Source organism: Rhinoderma darwinii, chromosome 13 (genome assembly GCF_050947455.1).
Source record: "Rhinoderma darwinii isolate aRhiDar2 chromosome 13, aRhiDar2.hap1, whole genome shotgun sequence".
Taxonomy (NCBI): Eukaryota; Metazoa; Chordata; class Amphibia; order Anura; family Rhinodermatidae; genus Rhinoderma; species Rhinoderma darwinii.
This window is the reverse complement of record NC_134699.1, coordinates 50,472,423-50,491,713: the sequence shown is the minus strand read 5'-3', so window position 1 is coordinate 50,491,713 and position 19,291 is coordinate 50,472,423. Positions and strand designations below refer to the sequence as shown.

At 44.3% G+C, this 19,291-nt stretch overlaps 1 protein-coding gene and 1 long non-coding RNA gene across 6 annotated transcripts in view; one reads left to right on the top strand and one right to left on the bottom strand.

Moving 5' to 3' along the window:
• The window catches only part of LOC142666571 (uncharacterized), a 56,298-nt gene extending 55,276 nt beyond the window's left edge, over nt 1-1,022 (bottom strand). The window contains exon 1 of the long non-coding RNA XR_012851704.1: nt 808-1,022. This is a non-coding gene — a long non-coding RNA (uncharacterized LOC142666571). The remainder of the gene's footprint in view (nt 1-807) is intronic.
• Nucleotides 1-19,291, top strand: part of CBX8 (chromobox 8) — a 69,895-nt gene that overhangs the window by 5,850 nt on the left and 44,754 nt on the right. The window contains exon 1 of one of the 5 annotated variants that reach the window (XM_075846673.1): nt 841-1,116. The exons of 3 other annotated variants lie outside the window; for them this stretch is intronic. In XM_075846673.1, the coding sequence (XP_075702788.1) occupies nt 1,048-1,116 (69 nt within the window). In that variant the 5' untranslated portion in view covers nt 841-1,047. Of the gene's footprint in view, nt 1-840; nt 1,117-19,291 lie in introns of those variants that run through there. One more of the 5 variants, XM_075846674.1, reaches the window with a different exon arrangement.

Sequence of the window (19,291 nt, the reverse complement as noted above, 5' to 3'; positions counted from 1 at the left end):
GTCTGAACTTAACACCGGTTTTCACATTGATTTAAATGGGAAGCTGTTTGTCAGCGTCTCACTGGCATTTTTCAGGGCGTTTACTCCCCGAAATACACCTTTAAACACTACATACCCTAAGGGCTTGTCCACACGTAACGGAATTGCTGCAGCAATTCCGTGGAAAGTAGCAGACAGTCCGCTGCAGCAAAAACGCACTATTTCCTGCGTTTTTTAATGCAGAAAACGGTGCGTATTTTGCGGCGTTTTTCTCAATGTTGGGAGATGGTGACATCTCCTCAGAAAAACGCAGCAATTCTGTCCACTTTCCTCAGCGGGGATTGACATGCTGCGGTATGAAAAATACGCAGGTCAATTTCTGGATGGAATTTTTACGCAGCGTGCGGATGAGATTTGTTAAATCTCCCCCACTTTGCTGCTACTGTATTCTGCTGCGTATTTTCCATCCGCAATTCCGCTTCGTGTGGACGAGCCCTTACACCTCACATTGAATGCAGAAAGGGAAGGGTGGTGGTTGTCAGTGTATGGGATAAATATGCATTGACGAATACTAATATCTTTATTCAAGCTACTGAGCTCTCCTCAAGGTATTTCCCTCACAATTACTGCAGCAGCCGCCATATTACTGCCTCCAGTCCCCGTGCTGTTCTCCTCAGTATTAGAACGGTTCACGATAAGGACTCCATAACGTCATGAGAGAACATTTTCATCTCTAAATAAACGCAAATGCCTTATCAATGTGTGTGCACCGTGCTTAGGGCAGAAACAAGACTTCCTTCTCAAACAGCAACACAAAAGAGCCGTCACCTAATGATCCACATGAATGACGTCACTCCCGGCTGTCATTCAGAGCGCATCCTCCTCACTGCCTGGCAAGAAGAGCGGCTGACAAACGAATAGGAGGAAGAGCGACGACAATTTTAGGGGCGGAGATTTTTGGCGCCCAATCAAACAGCGCTCGAGGTCCAACCTTCCATATTAGCATCGTCTCTAGCAACAGGTGGTGACGTCACGGGGAGCGCGCTGCGCGGCCCCGCGGTGCTAAATATGGAGTTGTCTGCTGTCGGCGAGCGAGTGTTTGCGGCTGAATCGCTTCTCAAAAGGCGCATCCGTAAGGTAGGCGCATATGTGTTATTTATTTCATTTTTTAGCGTTTATTTTTTTTCTCCTTTGCCTTCTTTTCCGTCGTTTCTCCAGACTAGGCCTCAATCCTCGAAATGCCAGGATTGTAAAGCCGAACGTAGTTAGGGGGCGCTGGGGAGCACCTTCTCTATGAGCTGAAGGCTGGCCTGCTGGATGGCTCTAGTCGGCTGTGTGCGCATATAAATAAATGTCTATCCTTTACGTTTTCTGTTCTAATACGTGGCAGCTATTAGAACTACTCTCCCCATTATTGTCCCTTGGAATGTCCTGACTCCTGAAGGTGGGTTGTAGTCCTCTATGTAGCTCTTCTGTAAGAAAAGATGCTCCCAAATTAAGGATGATGCCAATGTAAAAAAAAATAAAAAAAATACGGCCACATATTGGTGAAATAAAAAAAAAACTAAATTCGAAGGGGCAATTTATTAACCCCTTCTCACCGCAGCTATATTTCGGATTTAAATTTTCGTTCTTTCCTCCCAAAGCCATAACTTTTATTTTTGGGTTGCTATATGAGGGTTGTTTTTTGTAGAAAGGTTTCCATGGCAGCGTTTAGTGTACCGTATAATTTACTAGGAAACGGGGAAAGAAATTCTTGGTGGGGTGGAACAGGGAAAAAAAACCTGCGCTTCCTTAATTGTTTGTAGGGTTTAGTTTTTACGGCATTCGCTGTGTAATTAAAACGACATGTTAACTTTATTCTGAGGGGCAATACGATTACGGCGATACCAATTTATTATTACCGTGTATATATATATATATATATATATAATTTTTTTTTTTCTTTACTACTTTTATAAGGAAAAAACAAATTGTTAAAGGGTAACTAAACGTTCAACAAACTTCTGACATGTCCTAGTGACGTGTCCGAAGTTTTGATTGGTGGGGGTCCGAGCACTGAGACCCCCCCCCCACCAATCGCTAAAACGAAGCGGCAGACGTGCTGGTGTGAGCGCTCAGCCGCTTAGTTTCTGTTGGGCTTTTACCAGAAATCAATGTAGCGGAGTACGGGCTCGATAGAAAGTCTATTGAGCCCGTACTCCGCTACAACTATTTCCGTAAAAAGCCGAACAGAAACTAAGCGGCTGAGCGCTCACACCAGCACGTCTGCCGCTTCGTTTTAGCGATTAGAGGGTGTCTCAGTGCTCGGACCCCCACCAATCAAAACGATGCATTGAAACTTCCATACCGTTATTTCATGTATTTCAATACGAAGCTGTGCGGCCGCACAGTTCAGTATAGTAATACGTGAATGTATGAGAGCGGGGCTGCGGCTGTGTAATACAGTCATTGCCGCGCTCCTGAGTCAGGATGATGCGATGCGGCCAGCGCTGCACTAACGAGCGGTGGCACTGATCACAGAACATGGCGGGCGCGCTGCAAAACGCGCCGATGTTCTCTGTCTTTAGTGCCTGCGCCGCCGCTCATTAGTGCAGCGCCGGCTGCATCACCTCATGCTGACCACACGCGCACTTAGGGCTTATTCAGACGAACGTGATATACGTCTGGGCTACGCGTGTGATTTTCACGCGCGTCGCACGGACCTATGTTAGTCAATGGGGCCGTTCAGATAGTCCGTGATTTTCACGCAGCGTATGTCCGCTACGTAAAACTCACGACATGTCCTATATTTGCCCGTTTTTCGCGCATCACGCACCCATTGAAGTCAATGGGTGTGTGAAAACCGCGCATGCCACACGGAGGCACCTCCGTGCGAACAGCGTGATGCGCGCTACAGTAGTCAAAACTATGAATGAAAACAGAAAAGCAGAGTGTCATAATGATGGCGGCTGCGCGAAAATCATGCAGCCACGCATCATATGCTGCTGACACACGGAGCTTTTATGGAAAACGCACACGCTCGTGTGAATCCGGCCTGAATGTCAGGAGTGGGGCAATGGTTGTATTACACAGCCACAGCCCCGCTCTATAACGGCAGAGATGAGAGTAACCTCTCATCTCCGCCGTTATTCCCCTGAATGCTGCGATCAAAGCTGACTGCAGCATTCAGGCGAAAATTATAAGAGGGGGGATGCCCCTTGGATCACATCACCACCGGAATCCCTGTGACGCGATTGAGGGACATACCATATATGGTCCATTGAAGGACCCCAGGGCTGTCTTACCATATTTCCTGTTGTTCGTTGTTACTATTACAACAATAATTGACAAAATGAATTGTTTTTTGTTATTTTTTTGTTTTTTACTACTTTAACAGGAAAAAAAGCAATTGTTATAAATAAATGAAATGTGTTGTGTTGCCATATTCTGGGAGCCATAACTTTTGTTGTTTTTTTTGTTGTGGGGTGAGCTGCAGTTTTATTGGTACCGTTCTCGGGTTCATAAAACCCTTTTTTTATGATTTTTTTTTTTTATTCCATTCTTTATGGGGGTGAGCGGACCAAAAAACTGTGATTCTGATGTTTATTATTTTTTATGTTTCCTCTTTGAGGGTATTTGTAATAGTTCAGACTTTTATGGACGTGGCGATACCAGTTATGTTAATTATTTGTTATTTTTACATTCTGGAGGAAAATGGGAGTATTTTTATTTTATTTACATTAATAATATAAATTCATTTTTATTTACTATAATAATAAAAAAGTCAATAAAATATATATATATGTGTGTGTGTGTGTGTGTGTGTGTGTGTGTGTGTGTGTGTGTACCTGTACGATTTTTTTAAATAGTCCCTCTAGGGACAGATCCCACTCGTCAAATTGAAGTGTCAGCCAACTCGCGTCTTATGGATCAGGCATGTGAGCTGCTCCATACCCCCCCCCCCCGCCCTCAGTGAGTGGATGTCATGGAGGGGTTAAAGATGACACAAAAAATGCTTGAAACGCATGGCCTGTGATGCATGGCATGGTGTGTGAAGGAGGTCCTAAAAGGGGTTTTCTAAGATTTAAAGATATCTATTTGGGCACGAAATTGAAAAACAAAAGCTTTGCAATATACTAACCTTGCCAATCCCGCTTCTGTTGGTTCCTTGATGTGAGGTCCGTGGAGGTGACCTTATGTCCATAGTGATAGCCAGCGACATTTCCTCACTGTCACATCAGCATATAAGGAGAGGTGACAGTGGCAGAGGACACACGGGACTGGCAACTGGAGTAAGGGCCAGAATTGGATCTAGAAGGAGACGCTTGAAGGCCTCCCTTTATATATTTCATCTGTTTTTGTTCCGTTCCTGGTTTTGACAGCAACAAAAAAAAAAACATGCAAAATCTGCACTGTGTGAACAAGTCCTTAGGCCCCATGCACACAAACGTGTTTTTGCTGCCGCAATTCCCTCAAAAATCCACGTGAGAATTGCGGCCCCATTCATTCCTATGGGGCCATGCACACGACGGTGGTTTCCACGGTCTGTGCATGGCCCAGGAGCCTGGACCGCAGAAAGAACAGGCATGTCTGATTACGCCTGTGTTCTGCGGTCCAGGCTCATAGGAAATAATGGACATGTGCTTGGCCCGCGATTTGCAGGCGGGTTGCGAGTGACACTCCACTCCGCCCCCGGCCGACCCGAAAATCACGTCCGTGCACATGGCTACGGTCGTGTGCATGAGGCCTAAGGATATGTTCACACAGCCTATTTTCGGCTGTTTTTCGGGCCGTAAACACCCAAAAAACGACCAAAATATCGGAAACCGAACGCTTCCAAACATCTGCCCATTGATTTCAATGAGAAAAACGGCATTCTGTTCCGACGGGCTGTTTTTTTTTACGCATATAAAACCGGCCGCGAAAAAGAAGTGCAGGTCACTTCTTGGGACGTTTTTTGGAGTCGTTTTTCCATAGACTATTGAAAACGGCTCCAAAAACGGGCGTAAAAAAACGCCACGAAAATCGCGAGTGGCTTTAAAAAACGTCTGAAAAACAGGAGCTGTTTTCCCTTGAAAACAGCTCCGTATTTTCAGACGTTTTTGAGTTTGTGTGTGAACATACCCATAGGGTGCAGTCACATGTGGAAGATTTTGTTGTAGACCTTTTCCTGCGACTGACAATCCGTTCCATTCATCTGAATGAGGGCTGATTCAGATGAACGTGGCGTTTTTGCGCACGCAAAACACGCAGCGTTTTGCCTGCGCAAAAGCCACTTACCTGCTCCGTGTGGCAGCATCATATGATGCGCGGCTGCGTGCTTTTCGCTCAGCCGCCATCGTTATGACACACCATTTGGATGTTTGTAAACAGAAAAGCACGTGGTGCTTTTCTGTTTACATTCATCCTTTTGACAGCTGTTGCGCGAAACAGGCAGTTCGCACGGAAGTGCTTCCGTGCGACCTGCGTGGTTTTCACGCACCCATTGACTTCAATGGGTGCGTGATGCGCGAAATACGCCGAGATATTGAACATGTCGCACTTTTTACGCAGCGGAGAAACGCTGCGCAAAAAGCACGGACTGTCTGTACTGCCCCATAGACTTCTATTGGTCCATGCGAGCCACGTGAAAACCACACGGCCTGCACGGACGCAATTCACGGTCGTGTGAATCCGCCCTGTTGTTTCTGCAGCAGGTGCATGGATTTATGCAAGTTTTATTTTGATGAATGGAACTGATTTTCTGCAACAACCTGCCACATATGACTACATCCTTAGGCCTTATTCACACAAACGTGATTTACCGTCCGTGATACGAAAATCACGCGCGTCGCGAGACCTATGTTAGTGAATGGCGCCGTTCAGACAGTCCGTGATTTTCACGCAGCGTATGTCCGCTGTGTAAAACTCACGACATGTCCTATACTTGGCCGTTTTTCGCGCATCTCGCGTGATCAGGGCACACGGAATCACTTCCATGTGTCGTGCGTGATTCGCACAACAGTAGATAAAGAAATGAACGAAAAAATAGAAGCACTTCCTTAATTTCTTTTTCTAAACTTCAAAACCGCGTGATGACACGCGGAACTGGAACACGCGCAAAAAACGCAGTGTTTTGCAAAACGCACACGTTCGTGTGAATAAGGTCTTAGGGTACGAACACACACAGTGTGTTCAGGGTGGATATTCTGTGTCAAGCTGCGCAGTGTATCCGCCCTGAACACCGCAGGGAATATAATGTTTTTTGTTTTTTTTAATTGCAATATTTTCTGCGGAATCGCTGCGATTCCGGAAACGTTGCAACACTTGGCTTTCTGTTGCGGGTTTTGCATTCCCATTGAATTCAATGGGGAAAACCTGCAACAGAAAATCAACAAAAACGCAGCATAAATTGACATACTATGGGATTAAATTCAGCACCACAGGTCCATTTATTAACTATTTTGCTTTTTTTGTTTGTTTTTTTGCAGCGTGGGCATGATATTTTCAAAATCTCATTCACTTTGATGCTACTGTAAATGCTGGGGAATTTCTGCACAGAATTCCGTTGTGGAAATTCCGCCTCGTTACCACTATGTGGGAACCCAGCTTTGGGGTAGGAACACACTAGGCGTAAACACGGCAAATTTTCTGAAGTTTATTTTATTGCGGAGAATCCGTAACGAATTACAGTAGCACCAGTGTGGGTGAGATTCGAACAAATCTCATCCACGCACAGTGGAAAAAATCTGCCGAAAAACCGTTCTTTGTGCTGCAGAATCGCTGATCTTCTGTTGGGGGTTTTCCACATTGAATTCAATGTGAGGTAAATCCTGCAACAAAGAGCCATGCGTTGCGACTTTTTTGGCGTAAACGTTGTAATTCCGCAGCAAAAATCGCAATGAGAAAAAAAATTATCAAAAAGTTTATACTTGCCCCCATCGTAGTCCTAGCCACGCAATCCTCTTTTCTGAGCACAGCCCGGCCTCCTGGTATGAGGTATCCATCAAAGGCTGCAGCGGTCACTTGGACTACTGTGTCATCTCGGGAGGCTGGGCTGCGCTCAGAACATGACTAAGGCCTGGGTAAGTATAAGCTCTTTTTTTTTTTTTTTTTTTTTATTGTAGATTTTTAATTAGGCTGGGTTCACACGTTGCAGTCAAAATGCATTTTTTTCCAGTGACCCGCATCAAAACTGCGCTGTATTGGCACAATTTTGCGGAAATGGCAGCAAAATTGTGTGGGTTGTTCACTGAAAAAACGCATTTTGACTGCGACATGTAAACCCAGCCATAATGTCTCAAGTAATAGTTAGCGCATAACTCTGGTGCCTTATTTTAAACACTTAGTGACGTAACAAACTTTTTGTGGTGCGATTTTTCAGACGGAATGTACAGTGGGATCCAGGTTGGACACGCTGCGTGATTTTTACGCATTGTATCCGACCAGTGGGAACCCGGCCTAAAGGGGTTTTCCCATCAGGGACATTTATGGCATATCCACAGGATGTGTCAAATGCGGGTCCGACCTCTGGGACCCGCACCGATCTCTAGAACGGGGCCCCCTAAACCCCGTGCAAACTTTGTGATTTCCCACCATGTAAGTAGAAAATAGCATAACCCGCTGAGCTGCGCGGTTTCCGTAACTCCAATAGAAGTGAAACTCCGTTACAGAAGCAGCGTAGCATGCGAGCTATGCTGATTTCTACTTACATGGTTGCAAATTACAAGTGGCAGCGGGACCACAGAAAGGGGCCCTTTAGGGACCATTTTATTTTTGCTTTTTATTTTTTCCCTCTGTGTTCCAGCGATCATTACAAGTTGTGGTTTTTATAGGAACCATTTTTAGCCATGTATTGAATAGGAAAAAAAAAACAGCGTTGTCACCATTTGTTTTTTGGAATACATTTTTTCTGGGGTTCACCGTGCTGTATAAATGATATGTTAAAGTTATTCTACGGGTCGTTACGATTACGACCGTACCATATTTATTTAGTTACTTTTAGGCTGGATTTACACGCGTGTGTGTGCGTTTTGCACAAAAAATGCAGCGTTTTGCGCGCGCAAAAGGTACTTAACAGCTCCGTGTGTCATCACCTTATGATGCGTGGCTGCGTGATTTTGACTTCAATGGGTGCGTGATGCGCGAACAACGCACAAATATAGGACATGTCGTGAGTTTCACGCAGCGGACACGCTGCGTGAAACTCACGGATAGTCTGAACGGCCCCATTCACTAACATAGGTCCGTGCGAGTCGTGTGAAAATCACCCGCGTTGCACGGATGTATTACACGTTAGTCTAAATAAGGCCTTATGTTTTAGTACTTTTGTACAATAAAAACACTCTACAATATGATTTCTTTTTGTGTCGCCAGATTCCAAGTCCCGTAACATTTTTATTTTTCCATTTACGAAGCTATGTGAGGGCTTGCTTTATGTGGTACAATTTTTGGGTACATAGGACTTGATTACTTTTTATTCCTCTTTTGGGAAGTGGGATAAAGAAAACTCCTTTCTTCTGGCGTGTTTTTTTTTTTTTTTACGCCGTTTTACCTGTGGAATTATGTGTTCATTTTATAGAACGGGTCATTGGGATTGTGGCAATATGTGTTCGTTTTTCTTTTTTTTTTTATTTCAGTAAAAAAGATTGTGTAAGGTTTCGTTCACACCTGCTTCGTCAGAGGAGCAGAACAGGGAAATAACGGAAGCAACGGTTCCATTGCACAACTGGCACCGCCAGGGGACCCATTGACTTTAATAGGTTCTGTCTCTTTTCCGTCAGGGTGTCTGTAATTTTACCGGAGACATTGTGTGTTCGTACCCTAAGCCCTTATTCACACGAGCGTGTGTGTTTTGCAAAACGCTGCCTTTTTTACACGCGTTGCAGTTCCGTGTGAGATCAGTGTTGGCTGCGTGATTGTCACGCATATGCCATGCTTACGACACGCGGTTTTGAAGTTTAGAAAAAGAAACGAAGGAAGTGCTTTTATTTTTTTCCTTCATTTCTTTATCTACTGTTGCGCGAATCACGAGCGACACACTGAAGTGCTTCCGTGTGCCGTGCACGATTATCACGCACCCATTGACTTCAATGGGTGCGTGATGCGCGAAAAACGGCCAAGTATAGGACATGTCGTGAGTTTTAGGCAGCGCACATACTCTACATGAAAATCATGGACTATCTGAACGGCCCCATTCACTAACATAGGTCCGTGCGACGCGCGTGATTTTGACGTATGTATCACGGATGTAAATCACGTTCATGTGAATAAGGCCTAAGGATGTAGTCATATGTGGCAGGTTGTTGCAGAAAATCAGTTCCATTCATCTAAATAAAACTTGCAGAAATCCATGCACCTGCTGCAGAAACAACACCATTCAGATGAATGGAACGGATTATCAGTCGCAGGAAAAGGTCTGCAACAAAATCTTCCACATGTGACTGCACCCTATGGGTATGTTCACACACAAACTCAAAAACGTCTGAAAATACGGAGCTGTTTTCAAGGGAAAATGGCTCCTGATTTTCAGAAGTTTTTTAAGCCACTCGCGAAAATAGGCCGTGTGAACATACCCTGCAGGTCACTTCTTGTGACGTTTTTGGAGCCGTTTTTCATAGACTATTGAAAAAAGCTCCAAAAACGGCCGTAAAAAAACGTCGTGAAAATCGCGAGTGGTTCAAAAAACATCTGAAAATCAGGAGCTGTTTTCCCTTGAAAACCGCTCCGTATTTTCAGACGTTTTTGGGTTTGTTTGTGAACATACCCTTACTGTATTAAGTTTTTTTTTTTTTTTTTTTTTTTTTACTTGTACCTACGATCATTGGATCGCTTGCACGATGTACTGCAGTACTAATGTATTGCAGTATATCGTGATTTTTACAGGCTCCTATTAAGCTCTGGCAGGGCTTAATAGAAGCACAAAGATGACAGACCTGGAGGCCTTCATTAGGCCCCCAGGCTGCCATGACAACCATCAGCATTCCGCAATAGAGTTGCAGGGGGGCGGTGCTCCTCTTTCTAACGGGATCCTGCTCGTTGCAATGAAGTGTTCGGCTGTAACATACAGCCGAAATACATAAGTTATGGAGCAGGCTCTGCCCGTGAGCCCACTCGATCCTTTTCCTCCTGACCTCCACCGTTTATATAGATTGGGGAAAAAATGACAGCAGTAAATGTTGTGAAATCACAATAAAAAGCAATATTGGCCTCTATAATCCCCAGCTGGTCATGTGCTGTACTACTGTCATCACAACTCCGCGATAAGAGCCATGATTCCAGTAGTACATGAAGTGACCGCTGAGGCCACTAATTGGCTGTGGCGGCCACGTGCCGGCCGCTAGTAAACAAAGACCAAGGGGACCGCTGGCCAGTCTGCGCTAGATCGATGGGGTGAGTATTGTTTTGTAGTAATTATTTATTTTTTCTTCGTAAGGGTGGATTCACACGAACGTGAATTGCGTCTGTGCAGGCCGCGTGGTTTTCACGCGGCTCGCATGGACCAATAGAAGTCTATGGGGCAGTACAGACAGTCCGTGCTTTTTGCGCAGCGTTTGTTCGCTGCGGAAAAAGCGCGACATGTTCAATATCTCGGCGTATTTCGCGCATCACGCACCCATTGAAGTGCGTGAAAACCACACAGGTCGCACGGAAGCACTTCCGTGCGAACTGCCTGTTTCGCGCAACAGCTGTCAAAAGGATGAATGTAAACAGAAAAGCACCACATGCTTTTCTGTTTACAAACATCCAAATAGCGTGTCATAATGATGGCGGCTGCGCGAAAAGCACGCAGCCGCACATCATATGATGCTGCCTCACAGAGCATGTAAGTGGCTTTTGCGCAGGCAAAACGCTGCGTGTTTTGCATGCGCAAAAACGCCACGTTCGTCTGAATCAGCCCTCAGTTTGATAACCCCTTTTTTTACTGCTTTCTTTTGTAGATTACTTGGCATAGGGAACCCTGCTTAAGTTCGCCTTTGTAGTGCAAACAAACCATGCACCCAACTGGCTGAAACTTAAAGGGAACCTGTCACCAGCATTTCACCTATTAAACCAGCAATACCTGGTGGTAGTGGGTGAAAAATCATTTCTATATAACCTATAATTGTCTTCTTAGTCGGCTCTGTAGCTTTAGTGTTCCCACATCGTATGCTAATGAGCAGAAAAGAGTCAGATCTTCTCTTGAAAAGAGTCAAATCTTCGTTTGAAGTCATATTTTCATTCCTCAAGTCTTTCCGCGTTTCCCCGGCCTCCTTACTTTTGATTGACAGCTCGTCGCCTTCCCCAGCAAACACAATCCCGCGCTTGTGCATTGATGTTCTCTTCTGGTGTGTGCGCACAAAGGGACGCCGGATTATTACGATAAAAAGCGCAAAATGTTTGCAGACCGTTATTTACAGTCGGAGGAGGAGTTTAGGAGAGGGGATAATGGCAATGAACTTTTGATAGCAGCGGCCAGTGAGGGATAAGTGAAGTTCAATAGGTGAAATTCTGGTGACAGGTTCCCTTTAAAGGATTTGTCTTGGTCTTAAAAAAAAAATACTCGCCTGTTAAATCCCCTGCCGCTCCAGCGCTGATGCTCTGTTGGACCCACAACTCTTTGTTTATTTTCCTACAGCACACACGTGCTGTACATCCACGTGACAGTTGCAGCCAGTCACTGGCCTTGAGTCATGCTCCATACAGGTTATCACCGCTGAGGCCAGTGATGGGGTGCAGTGGTCACGTGGATGTACAGCAAGTCATCGCTGCAGGAAAATAAACAGAATGGCTCGGACCATCGGCGCTGGAGCTGTTGGGAATTTAACGAGTGAATACTGTTTGTTTCCTAATCCGCCTCCATGACTGCACAGCTGAGATTGCCTTCTGATATTCAAAGGACAAACAGATTAAAAGCCCCACTCCTCCTCCTATCGCCATTATTTTTCCTGTCAGGCGGCAGGCAGACACCAGAAAGGTGCTGGGAGTTCCCTTAGAGCTGCTGGCCTATTTCTTACCTTACTTAATTTGGTGCTTTGGTTGCGGTCAAGCAGAAGCGGTTACCTCCCTCACACGCCTGGGCCCTGCAGTGCAGCTTCCCCTGAGCGGCGGCCGAAGGCAGGTCTAATTTGAGGAGGCAAACAGGGATCAGATTGATTTATGTCCTATTTCCAGTCCCCGCGGGATGGCATTAGATGCCAGTGTAGCAATGTGATCATATTAGATGCCGGGACCTGGCGTCATTTTCAGTACCAGGATGCCCTGAAGGCTACAGAAACGACGGAGTGGTGGATTTAAACACTTCCACACTGCTTTAGACCAGGTTCCCACCGATCAGATAGGCTGCGTAAAAACTAAGCAGCGTATCCGACCTGGAACCCGCAGCACATTCCATCCGTATAACAGGCAGAATTTCTGCTGTGGAAGTGTTTTATACTTGTCCCCTCCCTCTCTTCTGTGCGTAGTCCAGCCTCCTAAGATGTTGCAGGCCCTGTGATTGGCTGCAGCGGTCACATGGGATGAAACGTCATCCCAGGGGGCCGGACTGGAGAAGAAGCATGGAATTCTGGATGAGTATAACTTTTTTTTCTTACTTGCGATTTTTGCCACGGAATCGCAGTGACTCCGCCGCTAAAGTCGCAACACTTGACTTTCTGTTGCGTGTTTTGCATCCCCATTGAATTCAATGGGGAAAACCCGCAGCATAAATTGACATGCTGGGGATTTAATTTCTGCACCCCAGGTCAATCTATTAACGTTTACTCTGCGGGTTTTTTCCGCAGCGTGGGCATGAGATTTTCTAAATCTCATCCACCTTGCTGCTACTGTAAATGCTGCGGAATTTCCGCACAGAATTCCAAATTCTGGTATCGTGACAACCCTAGTTAGGACCGCTTTAATTACACCTTCAAAATCAAAACCCTAGGGATCAGATCTTAGAATCTTTGCACCTTCTAAAAATTGCAAAAAAGGTTTCCCTTGGCTGGTACTGTGGAATCTGTCGGATTATCAACTCGTGCTTTGGTCCTGTCCAATTCTACTAGCAGAGTTTTATGATTAAGGCCCTGTTCACACAGTTTTATGCAGGCAGAAAATTCTGCCTGGAAAAAAATCCTGCCTGAAAAAATCAGCTCCGGTTTTTTTTTTAAGTGGCTTTGCACCGCAGGCGTTTTTTGCCGCATTTTCGGAGACTTTTTTTTTACCTATTTCTTCAACAGGCAAAGGAAAAAACCGTGAGGGTTTTTTGCCATAAAACGCTTAAAAAAAAACGCATCAGGAGTTCAGCTTTTTTTTCCGTCTCCAATTGATTTTAATGGAGTTTTATGAGGCGAAAAACGCCTCAAAATCGGGCATGACTCTTCTTTTTCCCCAAGAGCATTTTTTCTGCTCGCGTGAATTAACCGCCATCCGCTTCCAATTGAAAACAATAGAAGGGAATTCCGGCCGATTTTTGCTGTGGCAAATAAATGTGGCAAAAACTGTGTGAACAGGGCCTAAAATCCCGCTCTGGTGATCATTTAAAGGTTATGATATCCTAGAGTAGGCCTGTGACCGAAAGCAAGATTTGCCAGAAGAAAGTCCACAGAGAGGGAGACAGAATTTTCGTGGCTGTTGACAGTTTGAGCAGGATGACGAGAGGGGTAAGAGTAAATCCAGCAATTGGAGCTATGGTAAAGGTGGGAAGTAAAAGCATATCCTCTTTAACCCCTTAAGGACACAGCCTTGTATTGGCCTTAAAGGGAACCTGTCACCAGCATTTTAGCTATAAAGCCAGCAATACCTGGTGAAAGTGGGTGAAAAATCGTTGTCATCTAAGCTATAAATATGCTCTAAGTAAGCTCTGTACCTTTAGTATTCCGTTTTTCAGTGGTCCCACGCCGTATGCAAATGAGCAGAAAAGAGTCAAATCTTCATCTGAAAAGAGTCAGATTTTCATTCCTCCAGCGTCTCAGAGTGGACGCCACCTCCTTCTTTTTGATTGACAGCTCTTTAGCCAGTCAGGGCCGGACAGGTGGCAACGGTGGGCGGGGTTAAAAAGCGGCATCCCAGAGGGAAAAATAATTACCATAAAAGGCGGGAAGAGTTTAAACGACGATATTTACCGACAAAGGAGGATTTCAGGAAAGAAGAGAACAGGAACGAACTCTGGACAGCTGCGGCCATTGAGGGGTCAGGCGAGTTTAACAGGTAAGATGTTGATGACAGGATCCCTTTAACCCCTTCCCTCTTTAGCCAATTTTGACCTTCCTGACAGAGCCTCATTTTTCAAATCTGACATGTGTCACTTTATGTGGTAATAACTCCGGAATGCTTTCACCTATCCAAGCGATTCTGAGATTGTTTTCTCGTGACACATTGGACTTTATGTTACTGGCAAAATTTGCTCGATATGTTCAGTATTTAATTGTGAAAAACACCAAAATTTAGCGAAAAATTGCAAAAATTAGCATTTTTCTCAATTTAAATGTATCTGCTTGTAAGACAGGCAGTTATAATACACAAAATTGTTGCTAATTAACATCCCCCATATGTCTACTTTAGATTGGCATCGTTTTTTGAACATCCTTTTATTTTTCTATGACCTCACAAGGCTTAGAACTTTAGCAGCAATTTCTCACATTTTCAAGAAAATTTCAAAAGGCTATTTTTACAGGGGCCAGTTCAGTTGTGAAGTGGTTTTGAGGGCCTTATATATTAGAAACCCCAAAAAAGTCACCCCATTTTAAAAACTTCACCCCTCAAAGTATTCAAAACAGCATTTAGAAAATGTCTTAACCCTTTAAACATTTCACAGGAATTAAAGCAAAGTAGAGGTGAAATTTACAAATTTCATATTTTTCTGCAGAAATACATTTTTAATACAATTTTTTTTATAACACAGAAGGTTTTACCAGAGAAATGCAACTCAATATTTGTTGCCCAGTTTTTGCAGTTTTAGGAAATATCCCACATGTGGCCGTAGCGTGCTACTGGACTGAAACACCGGCCTCAGAAGCAAAGGAGCAGCTAGTGGATTTTGGGGCCTTATTTTTGTTAGAATATATTTTAGGCACCATGTCAGGTTTGAAGGGCTCTTGCGGTGCCAAAACAGTCAAAATCCCCCAAAAGTGACCCCATCTGGGAAACTAGACACCTCAAGGAAATTATCTAGGGGTGTAGTGAGCATTTTCACCGCACAGGTTTTTTACAGAAATTATTGGAAGTAGGCCGTGAAAATTAAAATCAACATTTCTTCAAAGAAAATGTAGGTTTAGCGATTTTTTTTCTCATTTCCACAAGGACTAAAGGAGAAAAAGCACCGCAAAATTTGTAAAGCAATTTCTCCCGAGTAAAACAATACCTCACATGTGGTAATAAACGGTTGTTTGGAGACACGGCGTGGCTGAGAAGGGAAAGAGCGCCATTTGGCTTTTGGAGTTCACATTTAGCAGGAATGGTTTGCGGAGGCCATGTCACATTTACAAAGCCCCTGAGGGGACAAAACAGTGGAAACCCCCCACAAGTGACCCCATTTTGGAAACTATACCCCTTGAGGAAATTATCTAGGGGTATAGTGAGCATTTTGACCCCACCGGTTTTTTGCAGAAATTTTTGCAAGTAGGCTGTGAAAATGAAAATCTACATTTTTTCAAATAAAATGTAGGTTTAGCTAATTTTTTTTCATTTCCACAAGGACTAAAGGAGAAAAATCACCATAAAATTTGTAAAGAAATTTCTCCCGAGTAAAACAGTACCCCACATGTGGTAATAAACGGCTGTTTGGACACACGGCGAGGCTGAGAAGGGAAAGAGCGCCATTTGGCTTTTGGAACTCAAATTTAGCAGGAATGGTTTGCGGAGGCCATGTTACATTTACAAAGCCCCTGAGGGGACAAAACAGTGGAAACCCCCCACAAGTGACCCCATTTTGGAAACAACACCCATTGAGGAAATTATCTAGGGGTATAGTGAGCGATTTGACACCACAGTTTTTTTGCAGAAATTATTGGAAGTAGGCCCTGAAAATAATAATCTACATTTTTTCAAAGAAAATGTAGGTTTAGCTAATTTTTTCTCATTTCCAGAAGGACTAAAGGAGAAAAAGCACCACAAAATTTGTAAAGCAATTTCTCCCGAGTAAAACAATACCCCACATGTGGTAATAAACGGCTGTTTGGACACACGGCAGGGCTTAGAAGGGAAAGAGCACTATTTGACTTTTTGAGATCACATTTAGCAGGAATGATTTGCGGAGGCCAGGTCACATTTGCAAAGCCCCTGAGGGGACAAAACAATGAAAACGCCCAAAAAGGGACTCCATTTAGGAAACTACACCTCTTGAAGAATGCATCTAGGGGTGTAGTGAGCATTTTGACCCCACAGATGTTTCATAGAATTTATTAGAATTAGGCAGTGAAAATAAAAACAGTCCTTTTTCTTCAATAAGACGTAGCTTTAGCGCAAATTTTTTCATTTTCTCAACAAATAAAGGAAAAAAAGAACCCAACATTTGTAAAGCTATTTCTCCCGAGTACGGCAATACCCCATATGTGGTCATAAACTGCTGTTTGGGCAAACGGCAGGGCTCAGAAGGGAAGGACCGCCATTTGGAGTGCAGATGTTGCTGGATTGGTTTCTGGGCACCTGTGGGCCCAAAACAGTGGAAACCCCCCAGAAGTGACCCCATTTTGTAAACTACACCCCTCAATGCATTTACCAAGGGGTGTAGTAAGCATTTTAACCCTGCAGGTGTTTTGTAGAAATTAGTGTGCGCTCAATGTTGCAGAGTGAAAATGGGATTTTTTTCCATAGATATGCCAATATGTGGTGCCCGGCTTGTGCCACCATAACAAGACAGCTCTCTAATTATTATGCGGTGTTTCCCGGTTTTAGAAACACCCTACATGTGGCCCTAATCTTTTGTCTGGACATATGACAGGGCTCAGAAGTGAAGAGTACCATGCGGAGTGGAGGCCTAATTTGGCGATTTACAAAGTATTGGTTCACAACTGCAGAGGCTCAGATGTGAAATAATAAAAAGAAACCCCTGATAAGTGACCCCATTATGGAACTGCACCCCTCAAGGCATTTATTAAGGGGTGTAGTGAGCATTTTCACCCCACAGGTCTTTTCCATAAATGAATGCGCTGCGGATGGTGCAAATTAAAAATTTATATTTTTCCCTAGATATGCCATTCAGTGGCAAATATGTCATGCCCAGCTTATGACGCTGGAGACACACACCACAAAAATTGTTAAAAGGGTTCTCACGGGTATGACGGTGCCATATATGTTGAAGGAAACTGCTGTTTGGGCACGCTGTAGGGTTCAGGGCCGAGGGAGCACCATTTGGCTTTTGGAGAGCGGATTTTGCTTGGTACTATATTTGTTTGAGTATTGCTGGTGTTTTATAATGTGGGGGTACATGTAAGCGGGGCGGAGTATATAAGGGGCATAGTCAGGTGGTATAAAAAAATAAAAATAATCCATAGATGTGTGTTACGCTGTGAAGCAATCCTTTCTGCACAGGCCGGTGTCGCACTGATAAATGGTGTCATTTCTTATCCCCCTTTTGGTCCACACTCCGCGCCTTTGTAGTTTGGGGAATTTTGCTGGGAAAGTATTATCCTGGTATAATACGGGCACCGTCGCTTCCATCGGATATGATTGGGCCCTCCCTTCCTGGTTCCCTAATTTTAGGTCCTTGATAAATCGCCTCTTGAAACAGAAGAAATGTTCTCCTCGGGCACAACTGCATATTTTTTTATTTCCTGACTTATTGGAGCCATAACTAATTTTATTTTTCATAGACGTAGCGGTATGAGGGCTGGTTTGTTGCGGGACGAGCTGTAGTTATTATTGGTACCATTTTGGGGTACATGTGACTTTTTGATCACCTTTTATCCTATTTTTTGGGATGCCAGGTAAACCAAAAAACGCAATTCTGGCACAGCTTTTTTTGGTTTTTTTTTATACAGAGTTCACCACGCATTATAAACTACATGTTACCTTTATTCTGCGGGTCAGTACGATTCCGGCGATACCTCATTTATAGAACTTTTTTATGTTTTACAACTTTTTGCACAATAAAATTACTTTTGTAAAAAGAATGTATTTTTTCTGTCGCCAAGTTGTGAGAACCATAACGTTTTAATTTTTTTGTCGACGGAGTTGTATGAGGGCTTGTTTTTTGCGGGACGAGCTATAGTTTTTATAGGTACCATTTTTGGATACGTGCGACTTTTTGATCACTTTTTATTGTAATATTTGTAGGGCAAAGTGACTAAAAAACAGAAACTCTGGTAACGTTTTTTACGGGTTTTTTTTACGCTGTTCACCGCGTGCAATAAATAATATAATATTTTGATACCTCCGGTCGTTACGGTCGTGGCGATACCAAATACATATGGTTTATTATTATTTTTCAATAATAAAGGACTTGATAAGAGTAAAAGGGGGATTGTGTGTTATTTGATTACTTGAAACTTTTATTGTTTTCAAACTTTTATTTTTTGCACTTTTTTTTACACTTTTTTATACTTTTTTTACACTTTTTCTCAAGTCCCACTAGGGGACTTGAAGGTCCAACGGTCAGATTTTTTTTTTTCTAATACATTGCACTACCTATGTAGTGCAATGTATTAGATCTGTCAGTCATTCACTGACAGCAAGCCGTTTAGGCTTCGCCTCCCGGCGGGGCCTAAATCGGCTTCCGTAATGGCAGAGCAGGAGACCATTGTGTCTCCTGTTGCCATAACAGCAGTCGCCAGTCCCGATTGCCTGTCAGGGCTGGCGATCTGCTTGTAACCGCTACGATGCAGCAATCGCTTTCGATTGCTGCATCGAAGGGGTTAATGGCAGGGATCGGAGCTAGCTCCGGTTCCTGCCGTTACAGGTGGATGTCAGCTGTACAGTACAGCTGACTTCCACCGCTGATGACGCCGGATCAGCTCCTGACCCGGCGCCATCTTGCCGGCAGCTACGGAAGCCGATCAGGCTCCGCCGCCGGGCGGATCTTGACCGGCTTCGGTGCTAGGCAGACCGGGAGGCCAGTATTAGGCCTCCGGTTGCCATTGCAGCCACCGGAACCCCGGCAATTTCATTACTGGGGTTCCGATGAGCTGCAAACACCTTAAGTGCAGCGATCGCGTTTGAGCGCTGCACTTAAGGGGTTAATGGCGGGGATCGAAGCTAATTTCGGTCCCCGCCGTTACAGTCGGATGTCAGCTGTAAGATACAGCTGAGATCCGGTGATGATGGGACCGGCTCAGCTTCTGAGCCGGTGCCAAACGTTTGACGTACATGTACGGCAAGATGCGGGAAGTCAGTACTTTCCATGACGTACATGTACGTCAAATGTCGGGAAGGGGTTAAGGCTCCGAGCCCATTTTTC